The sequence below is a fragment of the Tetrao urogallus genome (genome assembly GCF_951394365.1).
Source record: "Tetrao urogallus genome assembly, chromosome: 3".
Classification (NCBI taxonomy): Eukaryota; Metazoa; Chordata; class Aves; order Galliformes; family Phasianidae; genus Tetrao; species Tetrao urogallus.
In genome coordinates, this window is record NC_136815.1 from 35,523,966 (window position 1) to 35,538,392 (window position 14,427).

At 41.0% G+C, this 14,427-nt stretch overlaps 1 protein-coding gene across 2 annotated transcripts in view; it reads right to left on the reverse strand.

The window, feature by feature from the left end:
* CHD7 (chromodomain helicase DNA binding protein 7) overlaps positions 1–14,427 on the reverse strand; it is a gene marked incomplete at both ends in the record, with an annotated part of 85,143 nt that overhangs the window by 43,797 nt on the left and 26,919 nt on the right. The window contains 4 exons of one of the 2 annotated variants that reach the window (XM_079533800.1): positions 99–164; positions 1,186–1,323; positions 3,780–3,918; positions 11,966–12,387. In XM_079533800.1, the coding sequence (XP_079389926.1) occupies positions 99–164; positions 1,186–1,323; positions 3,780–3,918; positions 11,966–12,387 (765 nt within the window). The remainder of the gene's footprint in view (positions 1–98; positions 165–1,185; positions 1,324–3,779; positions 3,919–11,965; positions 12,388–14,427) is intronic. The other variant, XM_079533801.1, reaches the window with a different exon arrangement.

The following is a 14,427-nucleotide window of genomic DNA, read 5'->3' on the forward strand; positions in this document are numbered from 1 at the left end:
AGAAATATCCAAGTATTTTTTTGAGAACTTACTAGGGGTCTTAACAGAAACATACTTAGCTTGTTTAAAAACATGGAGGGAAGAAGTTTCCTTTTTACCTTTTTCTTGACTGAGCGACTACTCATGATTTTCTCCACAACAGGACCTTCAGCATCAGCAGATTCCTGCACCACAAATATTATACAAGAGTTATGGCTGTGCAAATAGTACTTCAATTCTTTCTTCATTAGAAAAAACTTCATATATTTTTTTCCCAACATGTTTTTTTTTTTTTTTTCCCCCTCAGCACGAGAACTGAGAAGTGTGTATAATGCCATAATAAAAAATTGAAAGATACTTGTTTAAACACATTTTTAAGAGCTAACGGAACTCCAGCTTTCCTACAAAGGCTGACAGTACACACATAGATGAGTTCACCTCTCCTAAAATTATACATGCTTTCAGCACCATACAATAGAAATATTAGAAAACATTCAAGAACTCTGCTTGGTTCCGTAAATGCCCACACGATAGCTATCAAAATTACATGTGATTCCCACTGCAGGCAAACCTAGAAAATTCCCCTTCTGATAAAACACAATTAACAATGGAGATCACATACAGTATTTCATAAGGCTTAACAAATCACCGTATGAAATACCAAAGAACACGTCTACATTTTCCAATAGGTTATCAGTGAGTTAAGTGAAGTAGTATTCTGAAAATGCACTACAAAACAATGAGATTGTTACAACAGTCATTCCTATATTATTACCCCTCATCTTATTCAAACTATTTTATCCGTCATTTACATTGCACAGAGAATAAAGTGTACCCTGCTGGGTACTACAAGGCAGTAATTTCATAAAGGGGTTCTTATGGTGCCTAGCAGCAGGGGACAAGCTTGAGTGGTTTATTAAAGTCACAGAAGCCAGACCACTGAATTCTGTGAGAGAAGTAAATTCTGACTCCTAGCAGTCCAATTCAGGTTTCCCTTAGGTAGAAGCCACTAATTTCAAAGAACTGTGTCAAAATGCACATTACCACTTGTAAACAAAGTCATGAAAGAATATATTCTTTCATAAAAAGCTAATTCCTTCTGGCACACTGTGCCAAGCAGGGATTAATATCATTCAGAAAAAAGGCCCATATTTGAACCTTGAATTTTGCTGTTGAATCCACCTTTCTATTCCATTCAAATCTGACCTGTTGCTCTGACTGAGAAGTATTTGAAGGAGAGTCTCTTCCAGCAGCATCAGCATCATCTGCCTCCTCATCTGAAATCTTGAACTCCAAGTCTTCTGTATAACGCTTCCTCTTCACCTGCCTGCTGGAGCGTCGCTTCTAAACAGAAAGTTAAAGTTAAAACTGTATCTCAAAGCAATTCAAAAAATCAGAAGCTGCCCCTCTCAAACCATTTGCACAAGGAACGTTGACAGATGGCCACTGTAGGAACCAAATACCACCTTTCCATGGCATGGCTATAATGTTGCTGAGCAGTGACTACACACTTTCATGGTCTTCCCATCTCTCCAGATTGTCTTGTAGGGGAAATATAACACAACATGATTTCCTCACTCCACTGACACAGCATTGTTCAGAAACACATGCTTGGAGCACAGCTTAGGAAAAGACCCAAAACTTCAAGAGAGGAGAATGAGAAATCTGAACCATTCACAGACTGAAAACATAATTCCTGTGTCTCCCGTACCCTCTACACAAGGGTGAGAGAAAATTTCAGAGGAGATGCAGAAAATCTGTAAAATACACAAGCATTCATTTGACAGAATTGGAAACATGTCATTCAGTGTGATTTATTCTCTGCAACAATAAAATTCAAGTTCCCACACACTCTGCTTAGGTAATACACTTTCAAAAGCTGACAGCATTATGCTGTTGAAGGAAACTGTAAAGTCACCATCAAAAATCTCAATGGACTCAGACATTTTTTAAAAAGATGCTGAATTTCAACTGATTAAGTCTACTTTTATGAATTGACATATTGCTTATTTTTGTATCTTTCTCAGTTCAACACACATTGTCTCCAGTACGTGAAATACTTACAGAGCTTCTTCAACAGATCTATGCACCCAGGTCTCTAAATGTGCATAAATGTGTAAAATTTATTTTTAGACATTTTCTAAGCACAAACATTTGAGGCACAATTTCCACTAAATAGAAATTGCCCTTAACTGCAAATGAAAATTTTCACCAGTGACACCCCTTTAAACAACTATGATGCTATGTTAAAGGTAGAAGCCCCAACTTACAGGGGTTCCCATGAAGCTGTAACATAATACCAATATTTTCATAGCTGAAAATAGATGCTTCTTGGCAAATATACACCTTTATTTCCATGATCACTGATGGGAAAATATCCATCTTCTTTTGGCTCAATAGGTAAATCTTACCACTATTCTTGGCGCCAAAAGTCTTCTTAAATTTCTAATGGAAAGTAAGCCCAGAATGTAATGGTAGGCATCCCTCTGAAGTTTATCAGCTTGGTTAACTTCCCATTTCTTCTGATATCCACGTGAGGCTTTGCAAATGTTATGCATCGCCAGAAACCATACATATTTTACTTGCATTAGATTATCCTTTACTCTTTAATTGATCTATATGTAACACAACACAAAAAATCTGTACGATAACACAAAATAACTGACTCTACAGAGAGCAGTGCATCACTTCCTGCATTATAGGATCTTTATAGGTGAATCAGTACCATGGAGTTTCAGCCAACTGCATATGAATGCCAGCATAACAAGTTTATTAATCCTAGCAGTCCCAGTATATAAAGATATGAACCTTTATATAAACCTCCATAAGTTTACATGAGGAAGAATGGAATTGGCAAAATATGCAGCATGAGAAAAAAAGTATTAAGAAAACAAAATTAACAGAAACAAATTGTGTATGTGTTAGGACATCAATCTTTGGCAACATTTTTACCAGGCTAATTTGACTACTGACCACTGGCTTCAACAGCTCTCATAACTAGAAGCAAGATCTGCGAGCTGATATGCAATAGTCAAATGCAATAGACTTCAGTAATATCAGCGTGACGATTTAAGAGTGTCATACTTTCTCCATCACAATTTGCTTATATCCTTTAACAAGGGAATGATTACTTTTAATGCCTGCTCTGAGCACTGCCAGCAGAAGAAAGCCAGGAGCTGGCCACTTTTTAATATGACAAGCAGCAGGACATACAATAATTCTCATATGCGCTCGCTCCTATTCCAGATTTTCCTTACGTTAAAGGAAATTTACAGAGAAATGAATAGGTGAGCAGTGCTGAAGAAAAATGAGCTGATAGCTGGCAGTTCTGAAGAAAGGCCTGTCATACATCGAAGTGGTATAGTTAAAAGTCTCCAACATGCAAATTTCCCTCATCCTGCTCTGTCACATTTTATGCTTGATTTCAGAAGGCTTCCAAAGCTGACGCAAAGAAGAAACAAGACGCTCATAAGAAAAACCTCATAATGCCACGTAAAGTTGACAGATCAGAAAATTCAGTGTCCCAACTGCAAGCAGTAGCAGAAGAAAACATGAAAGCTCAGCAGTGCCGTGCATACGTCTAAGGATAACAAGACTGTAAAGTAAAATTATGAAGAACGACACTTGTTTTAGTAAAATATTCACCACAGCAACTTCTAGCTTTCACCTTCTTGGTATGTCATTCTAATCAACACAGTAAATACTTACATATCTCTATCTCCACATCTCAAACTGAGAGAACTACCATTTCACGCAATTCAATTGCCAAAGTCTATGTTGAACTTGGGAGACAGCATTACCTGAACTCCTGGATCATCTTCATCTTCAGGATGAGGTGAAGGTGGTGGAGTTTTATCCAAATCTGAGTTTTCAGAACCTTCCTTTCCCTTGTTAACCTTTTTCTTCGCAGCACTAGTTTCTGAATCTGTTTTCTTGTTACTAGGACAAAAGTATTTTTAATCAATATTTGTATTAAAAAGTAAGCAGAAAGCACTTAACAGAACAGTTAATCAGCAAGATATTTATTTTCAGCGACTTTACTATTATCAACTGTCTTGCCTTATTAAAGTATTTAAGTGTAACAGTAAACCCAATGATGCACAGGCCACTGCTGTATGTTTCCCTCTCCTCAACAGCAGAATAAGGAATCAGCCTCCCTTCAGTATCTTAGCATCTTCAACAAGAAACTAGAAATGAGAACGGTAAAGAAGACCTGCTCTGTTTAAAACCTACACCTTCTGGAAACAGCACTGACACACATGAATACAAACAGGGTTACACTTGCACTTTTCTTTTTTTGCCACTCCCCACGGCAACTAGGCAAGCCAGAGGAAGCTGTACCAAAGATGGCGAGAATTCTGCACTTGAGCCTACAGTTCTAAGTAGTGGAACAGCACAAGAGATTTAGTGCCAGCCCTCAGGGTACACATGAGGACTTGAGGCATGTGATGGCTGAGTGTGGCAGCAGAGTGGGGTCTGCATAGAGGGTTCAAGGCACTTGGTCTGATAAGTCTTGTTGCCATCAGCTGCAGCTACCCAGACTGGCTAGCTCACCTTAACACTTCAACACAGGTTCTTCTATCTTTGTTTCTCTGGTGAGGGAGAAGAAAACCTGATATCTCAGCATCTGCAAGTTACACCCACTGCTGACAGTGTGAGGTTTAGAGCCCATCCCTGTCACCCTTTGTGAAAACATTCACCACCGGAGGAGCTGGCACTACATCTTTCTGACCACATCACAACTTTGGGAAGCTCCAGGTTCCCATATCACAACCCAGCTTTTAACACATTGCCACCAACTCAAGCAGTGAGGTGATCTCCAGCAATAGAGACACAATGTTTAGACAGCAAAGGGTAAGAAGTGATGCTGGAAGTTAAACATCACCAGCACATTCGGTTCCACAGGCTGGGTGGGTTCCTGCAGACCCTTCAGTCCTAGCACTGCCCTGGCAACTGCTGCTTGCAGAGCTGCTGACACATTGAAAGAAAAGCTGCTGGCGTATAGTTGTGCACCGCTACCTGGTGACCAGAAAGTACCAACCCCAGACATTATTGCAGCCACTACAACATGGCTTGTCCTCCTCTCCTGCATCACTTCCACACCCTGGACACACTCTGCAGTTTGTTTCTCCTGCACACTGGTCAACCAGAGGCACACTTTGGAGCGGTAATTTGAAGTTTCTGAATATAGTTTTATATACATGTATGTATTTGTGTGCATATATGGGGTACGTGAATGCGTTTCAACAGACACTGAGTTCAAAAGAAAAGTTAACATAAAAATGGGAATTTTGAAAATAAGTTCCTACTACAGTGCAATTACATGGCACTGAAGCTTTCCTTTTAAGAAGGAAGCACCTCAAAATGTTGACAGTTTTCCACCAAAAGTTAAAAAAAAAAAAAAAAGGGGGGGTGGGGGGATGGAAGGAAGAAGTTCGACACCGCCGCCCGGAGCAGAGCCGTCAGCGCAGAACGCAGCCCGCAGCCGCTGCCTCCCGCGGCCGCCCGGCGCAGGCCGCACATGGCCGGGAGTCTCCCCTGCTACGCGGCTCCATTTCCAGCGTTTATTTCCGCTCTAACTGCCACAAATTACACAATGCTACAGCTGAAGCGGGGCCCCCGGCCTTTCATCTGCGCGCCGAGAGCGCTCGCATCGCCCTGGCAACCCGCGGCCACGTGACCAGCACCTGCTCCGCTGGCTGGCGGCCACCGACTGCAGCCATCTGCTTCTCTCAATCAGCGCCCAACGCTCCGACACCTGCGCGGCCGCGGGTTTTTTGGGTTTTTTTTTTTTTGTCTTTTTTTTTTTTTGTCTTTTTTTTTGTTTTTGGTTGTTGGTGTTTTTTTTTTTTTTTTGTCCCCCTTTTTACGAAATCACGGCCAAGCCGCTTCCAAAAAAAAAAAAAAAAAAAAAAAAGAAAAAGAAAAAGCAACAAAAAACCCCCAAACAAACGAAGAAAATCACCCAAACACAACCTGACAAAACCTCGCACCGAACTTTCCACGTTTCTCAGATGTGATCAAACCAAAGGTGGGCCTGTCAGGGGGCTGGAGGGCTGCCAGGTTGAAGAGAGCTGACAGGCTGGTGCTTTTTGCAGGCGACCTCCATAAATCAGAGCAAAGCGCACAATTAAGTTCAGTGGTAGTTGCCGTGCCCCAGGTGCACCAGCGCCTATGAATAACAGGCTTAAAGCCTGGAAGAATAGTGCGGCCCAGGTTGGATAAGACATCCTCCTGCAGCACGGCAGGGAACGCGCACCGGCAGCACTCGGCTGGCACAGCCCGACACGGCCCAGACAAAGGCCCCGCCGCAGGCTGGAGCGCTCGGGCAGATCCACCCCGACAAAGATTGCTTTCTAATGCCTGTCAGACCTTCCCCCGCTCCTGGTGGCGGAGCTGAACGCCTTCCCGCGAGCATTCCGTGACCTATATATACCCACGGGTCGTGCCTCGGCAGACTGAGTCACACTCGTAAGGGAGCCGCGCACTAAGTCATCCGGACACCATTTCGCATCGCCCCTGACAGGCCAGCTAACAGCGCGCGCGCACACACACACACACACACAACACACACACACGCCGCCAACTTGGGAGAACAAAGCCCAGCTCCGCTGAGAAATATAAGCTCTGAACTCGGGAGAATTGCCGACGTTAAATACACAGCCACAGCTTCTGCCATGAAAAATAGGGAAGGTGGAGAAGAAATAAAGCGGAGAAAAAGAGCGCTATCCTCGTGGACGAGGCTTCACCTGGCCAGCAGGATCTGCTCCTAAAAGCCTCGCTGACTCGGCCCACCTCATCTGCTCCTGCCCTTCAAGGACACTGTTTGGCTGGGCCAGAATTACTTTTCCATATCTGAGTACAGGGGGGTGGAATGTATTTCTTAGTGGTTTTAGCATAACCATTAGTCTGTGTCTCAGTGTGCTAGAGATGCACACTGATAGTACTTTGCAGGTGGCAAGCTATAATAGGTGCATTTAGACAACAACTAACTTAAATGCATTTTTACATGACCGAACGCATGATTTAACCAACTCTCACTAGAGACAAGCCTACAGACTCCAAACAAGAATTCCAAATCTGGGAGAAACTGAGGAGGTATTTGCATCCACACAAAACACTTTCTGTTAGCCAAAACCAGTCCTTCTATTCACAGTTAAAACACAGAGACATTTCAGATTAGATGTCTCACAACCGAGCTGTCCAGTACTACTCTCTGGTTTTATCCTCTTATCCCTGGGGACTGCACAGCACACTGACCAAAGGGGATCAGCAAGAAGAAAACCTGCAGAAGGTCAGATGAGAGAACACCACTAAGGAAAACAAGGTCTGAAGAGGAAAACTTAAGCAGGATAACAGAGAAGAAAGCATGAATTACAACTTGAGAACGAGCATACCATCTTTGACAAACCATGCTTTGTGTCACTTAGTCAGCAGCCACCTACAGAGTAAGGTCAGACACCAGGATCTTAGAGGGCTGAACCATCTGACCCCAAAACACCCCAAAAAGCATGGGATGTTTCACAGGATTACGAGGGAAATAATTAACCCTTTTCTGTAATCTAAACAACCAAGGCAAGTCAGACACACTACTGATCCCTATTTTTCCATTTGGGAACACTGTCCCATGACAAATTCCTGACTAGAACCTGGATTAGAAAGATGTTGTACATCCACCGTGGAGCGACGAAACAACAAACCCTTAAATATTCCCCAAATGTTAGGGCTTAGACTTTCTTTACTATCTTATCTGACATTAAAACCCCCTTTATATAATGCTTTCACATGTGACAGAAGTAGGAAAAATAACAATGGGATGATAAGGTTTATTCCAGCCTGACTGCTCTGCTGAATCATTAAAAAATAAGCTTTGGTAATGGTGAAGCCCAGAAGGCCTGCCTGCAGGGAAGACAAAGGTAAATATTTGGCAGCTGGGATAGTTCAAAAGGGAGAAGAGAACAGGTGTGAAGAGGAACTGCCTCTGCAGACACATGCATGGAAATCTTGCATTATTTCCTGTCCTTTCCCACAGGCAACCCCTTCCTGCCTTTTGCAGAATGATCTGAGCTTTGGAGTGGAAACTACCAGTACCACCTAGGGACCTCTCTTCCTGTCCTCTGCCTCCCTAAGGTACTGCATCCTGCTGCTCACACCACTCCCCTTTGCGGCAGCCTATTCCCACTTCCGCAGCCAGAAGCCATCCCCTTTCCTACACAACAAATAGCTTATTTGCGTGCCAAAGAAGTCAGTCTCCACCTCTCTCTAAAAGAGGTAGGTATGCTAGTGCTCTGCGAGCAGCAGCCTGCCTACCCACTCACCCTAACCTCCATCCCAGGCAGCTGCTACATGTGCGGAAGGACAAGAGCTTCTCCTGCTGTAGGGAGGGGAGGAAGCAGATTAGAGAAGCCCTGCAAAGCACAGCATACTGTTTGGAGGAGATGGGAAAAGGTACAAGTTCCCACAAGGAGCTGCCTTCTGGCCCTTTCAAGTTCTTTCCTGCTTCTCCCACCTTTGTAGGTGGTCACTCTCTAAGGTTTCACAGGAAGCAGCAGGAGAGCTATCAGCTGTGCTGCAGTGTGATCTTCTCAAACAGGTGCTCCACATCTTCTCCAGGGACAGGCCCAGAAGGAACAGACATCTGAGCCACGACTTCGCAGTTTAGACAGGGAAAGGCAAATAGTCCTACTATTACCTCTGGAAATAACCTGCATGCTTTGCACGTGCCTGAAGCTCGCTCAGTAACATGAAAAGGCCACATAATACTCTGCACTGAGCAATTTAATGAAAAACCTCCATTGGTGTTCTCAGGTATACCTGCATTTTTCTTTTGATCTTTGCTAATTTGGCCTACAGAAGATTCGTTGTTCTTTTTTGTTTGTTTGTTTTGAACCAGCCGCTGCTTTATCTGGCTTTCAGTGTTGGCAGGATTAGGCTCATAGCAACAAATTAAAGTGATCTTGCTTTCCAAATCACAAACTAGACAGTGCAACATAGTAGCCTCTGATTTTAGTGCTTTCTTTCTTTTTAAGATGTCATAGGACTCACAGTTCAAACAAGCATGCAATTAATCAGCTTCTTCCGTTCCTCCCATCTGACCTGCCCATCACATGAAGCTGCTTTTCAGTGAGGCAGGCTGCTCATTTTGTCACAACTTACACCAAATATAGCAGACACATGAAGGACAAAGTTTCTCTGCATTTCTTGTTTGTTTAATGAAAGGATTTATACAGTTAGTCAAAATTTAAACTGAAATGACAGACAGGGCTATGTTATGAGCTGTGTTGCATTACAAAGCGGTTAAGATGCAGCCTGTGTCAAATAGTTAACTGGGGCTTATAACACTCTATCCAAAAGAAAAAATAATGCTCTTTGATAAATACATGTGTATGTCTGACTTTATTTATCAGAATTTTATGAGTGTAACTCTGTTCTTCTATTTAAACTAATTAGCCTATTTGGGAAAGAAAATACTTGGTTTTGTGCAGCATTTAAAAATCTAAAAAAAGAAACCACACTATTCTTTTCAACGCTTAAATTAAAAATACTGAGATATTATTAGTAAATATCAGCACACTCATGCCAGACGCATTATTAACTTTCATCATAAAATTACACTTGTACATTATCATACCATCATCTGTGTTAAGTTGCTGGAATCGTACTCAGATATTATAGAAACTTAGCGCTGCTGAAATATTGCAGCTTTTGGGCTGTTGATTCATCTAAAAATTTGATGCAATGATCTGTCACTTAGACTGACTCCCCAGTCTGTGATACTGCCAAAGCATGCAAATTTCCTTTCACCGAGTTAAAATTCTACCAAAGCAGCACAGCATCCCAACACAGCGTCAGAGTTCTTTGAAGAAGTTTGATACTGAAGCCGACAAAACGAGAACAACCTTGTTTTCAAAAGAGCAGCTGGTAACAGCAAGACAAGTCCATTAAGGGAAAAAGTAAACTTTCTCAACACCTTTGTGTAAGCATGCTTACACACACAGCACATGCTCTTCAGTGCTGCTCAAAACACGTTTCTCTCACAGGTAGAACAACAGGGCTTAGGAAATAGCAGAACACTGTAGTCATCTAGCTACTCACGTACAAGAGTTATTGCAAGGGAAAGAAGATAAAGCCTTTCCAGAGACACAACTAAGAAAGCAGTGATTTGTTCCTTCAAAGGAAATACTGCTCCTTTAATCTGCACAGCATGTCCCAGGACTTAGAGAAGGCGTGCAAAGAGATGCGAAGATTGAGTGGAGAGGACAGACAAGTTCTGAGGTCTGATATCCAGCAGAGCCATAGGAACCCAAGCATGTTTCTGAGCCACTCTTTCTAACCGTTGCTTATTAAACAAAGCTTCACTGCAGTCAGGTCCTTGTAAAAGTACACTAATTGACTAGTCCTGCAGTAAATGTTTTTCTACTTCCTGGTGCAAAAAATTGCTAGGAGATGCTCAATGTCATGCAGTAATATGGCCTGTTCAGCCTTTAAGCCTACAAATATCTGGAAATGAAGCACAAAGGTTATTTTAGCTGATACAGTATTTTGGTTTCAAAAACATACACTGAGAGAAACAGCTTGAAGCATTTTTTTTAAGCTGTGACTTACTCTGTATATAAAACGCACCCGGAGGACAGGCTGAAACACAGTCCTTATGATTTCTGCAATAAGATAGGCTAATCAACTGTAATTTATTGAACAGTCCACAAAGCCAGTTCAGGAGGACAACATTTGATTTTACAGGTCAGTATTTCTAAGTTCTTCAGGAAACATTGTCTCTGCCATCTGAGAAAAAAAGTTCATTCTTGCCAAAGGAGAAAGTAGTTTATTGCTATCTGTGCCTCATTTAGCTGAAGCAGAACTAACCACTGATAGTCAGTCTTGCAGAATATATGCAAAGCTGATTCATTAACTGCAATTTTAAAACCCTGATACAAATGGATTTTGCAAACTGATTCGGATTAACCAAGTCTGGCTGTGCTTCCATCTGGAAGTTATATTTTATAACACTAGCCACATCTTGAAAAACAGATTCAGATGTTTGGAACAAATTCAGAACAGTTGTAAGAAATTCTAGATACAAATGAAAAAAAATTGAGCTTTAATGTCTTTTTCCTCTCAGTTTTCTTTCAAGTGAGCATTTATAATCATGGTGTTCAGGGAGTTGAGGGGTAAGGAAAGAATCTTAGTTATTATCTATGACGTATTTACTCATGTGTAACAGCAGTTTGTTCTCTCATACTACTCAGTAGTATTCTAAGCCTATCCTTGTAAAGGGACACGATGCCGAGTGAAAACAGCAGAGAAGCAGGGTTGAAGCATCTGGTTCATCTACAAAGACTCTGTGTAGCAAAATGTCTTTACATGAAACAGTAAAATGAGTATAACCTCTAGAGTGAAAGATACAGTCACACATCACTATTCATATAAAAACTTTTTTTTTTTTTTTTTTTTTTTTTTTTTTTTTTTTTTTTTTTTTTAAACAGAAATCTTCTAGCCTACAGCTTGTGTCAGCATCAAATACGTGAGTTGTACAGCTTGCAATGGTGCTGAACTTCCTTAGTTGGACAAAAACTTTTTTTTTCCCCCTCTAGGCCCCTCATCTCTGAATTTTGGTCAAACCTAAATTACTGTTGAAGCATCTCTTAATATACAAACCACACAGAAGAACAGAGCAGCGTCAGAAGAAAATAAGCTTATTTTGAAACCTAACAGATCCAGGAATGTTTATGCCTTGAAAAGAAAAACTAACCTTGCTGGACATGGCAAAGACTTCTGCCTTTCCCACGTGTTTAGAGAAATTGTGTACCAAAAACAGGAAAGCCAAACAAGAGAAACATGCCAGACAGTTTCTCCAAAAACATGGTATTGCAGATGACTGAGGACAAAAGACAAAACAAGATTTCTCCACTCACTCCATTTAACACAGATCACCTAGAAATCCCACAAACACTGTTCCCCATAATATACAGAATGTTTCCTGACTTACCTTGTCTTTTTGCTGGTCTTGGGTTTTGGCGTGGTATTTTTTGCTTTCTTTTCCTTTGGCTCTTTAGGGGTCTTAGGGACTTTGGGGGTCTTGGGTTCCTTCTTTTCCTTGGGCTCTTTAGGATCCTTCGGTTCTTTTTTTGCCTTGGGCTTTTTCTTTTTCTTTTTATCTTCTTGGGAGCAATCCACTGAGTTCCTGCTTAGATTCTGGCTGTCAAGTCCCCCAGGAAAGTCTTCCTTACCAAAACTTTTACTGGGACCTTCTGCAGCAATGTGATTGTTTTTCTTTTTCTTTTTCTTTTGCTGTGGCTGCGGTTCAACTGATGGCAGAAAATCATCACTTTTCACTAGCTGGGTATTCGGTCCACTAACCTGAGTCATATCCGGCACTGGTTTCTCTAAAAAAGGTTCCGATGGAGAATGCTGAGAGAGACAAACAGAAATAAAATTGTAGATTTGCAACTTCCATTTCTAAAACTTTGCTCTTTTGGAGCAAGAGGGAACAGTGGGAGAAAATACTAAGCAGGAGATTACATTAGTAGCACATCTCAAATACTGCACAGCAAATCAGTAAAACAACAACAACAAAGCTTTCTGCAGTTAAAATGGTGGCAAAGTGACCAGAAATTCTTGATGCAGCAAAGGTAAAATTATTCTGTAATCAAGCTTGTATACAAAGTGGAATTACAGAAAACATTTAGACCCTTCAACTCTTAGATGCAAAAGGACTGTAATTGTTATTTCAGACATTTCTGTATTCAGAGTAGTTGCAAGTGATTCTGTTGCACTGAGATCTTGTCCTCCAGGAAAAAAAAAAAAAAAAAAAAAGTGAAGTCTGATTCTAGATGTGCAACAAGAAAATAAAGGCATTCACAGGCTGTATTTATACAACATTCATTTACCTTGGTTCATGCTGTGACAGTAAGTATTTTGATCAGCGCACAAAGGTTTGAGTCACTTTGAATTTAATATAGTTACATTTTATGTCAAAGAACCACAGCTCCCTACTTGTAATTGAAACCTGCTACACATTGGACAAAGTATTATATTAAATAATTGTGAAACTGCAAAAGCATCCTTTTTCAAAGTCTATGTAGTGTATCAGGCTTATGTCAGACTTTTATACAGTATAGGAAAACCTCTGCATAATTATACAGATGCAAAGTGCCTAGACTAAGCATATTGGATATACTTGAAGTTCTCTCTTTAATAGTTCTATTCTACCCAAATATCCATGAGTCTGCAAAGAAAAAGCGTCTGAGCTCTATTTTGACTTTGCAGCATATTCAAGTGCTGACCTGCTTCTCACTGCCTGCCTGCTGCTATACATTCATGACCATGGTGATTTTCAAGAAAATAAAGTAATAGCATGACAATGAACTGATGCTTTTCTTAAAGCTGCATACAGGATCAGACCATCTTCTCATCCTCTTTGTTTCTCCTACTTTTCCCTAGAAATTAAGTCAGCATAACTCTATGTGTAAGTTTCCCCTTAGCCATGGTCACAAAGCTTGAAAAAGAAAGGTCTATAGCAAATAAGAACGTTACTTCTAGGAATAGGACAGTCTGTCTGTAAGGTTATTTGTCACATTTTCTCTTTTCTTCCAAACAGTACTTGAGAACAGCAAGTACGCAACAAATGATTAGAAATCCTGTCTCCTAAGATTTAAGAAAATAAAATTCTTAATCATTTCAGGAGAAAGCAACTGCATATGTATTTTTTCTAGACTGTAAACTATTTTCAGCATTTCTTCCCGGTAGCAAAAAAGAAAAAACAAACAACCCATTATGCCCTGAGTATACCTGCATATTCAGAAACTACCCAAGCAACAGAAGGAGCAGACCTAGCAAGGGAGGGAGGGCATATACCCCTTCTGCTGTCTGGGAGAGTTTGGACTGGTATGAACTAGACACTCTCATTTGCTTTGGAGGAGACTCCATAACAGAGGGAAAACCCAAGCAGCTGACCAAAGGTATGGGTCTACTTGTCTTAACCTAAATTTTTGCAGGTTTCCATCCTTCTCTTGATTATTAAGATACTATTAAGCTCAACAGGGCCTTAGTCACAGTGGAAACTCAGCTACACTGCCAATCTGACGCCCCCATTTAATTACTACCACATCTATCAGCTCCACCTCAAGGGAATCTCACATCAGGCATCCTGAATCAACACCTCTTCTAGAAAGCTGTGGTCACAGTAGTACCCGGGTAACTTCATGCTGGAGAGTTCATAAAATTGGATATCAATGATTCCAGTGAGTTCTACAATCCAATTATGCATTACACATACACATACTTTGGATTGTTTTTAATGGTCCATTTAATGAATTGAGTTGAATGTCTCCTCAGATTTGTTCCTTATGTGACATAGAACAAAACTGTCTTCTCAATACCTCATACCGTTACGCGCTTGTACTGCTTAATATTTATTTTTTGGTGTTGAAAAGGACAGGAATATCACAC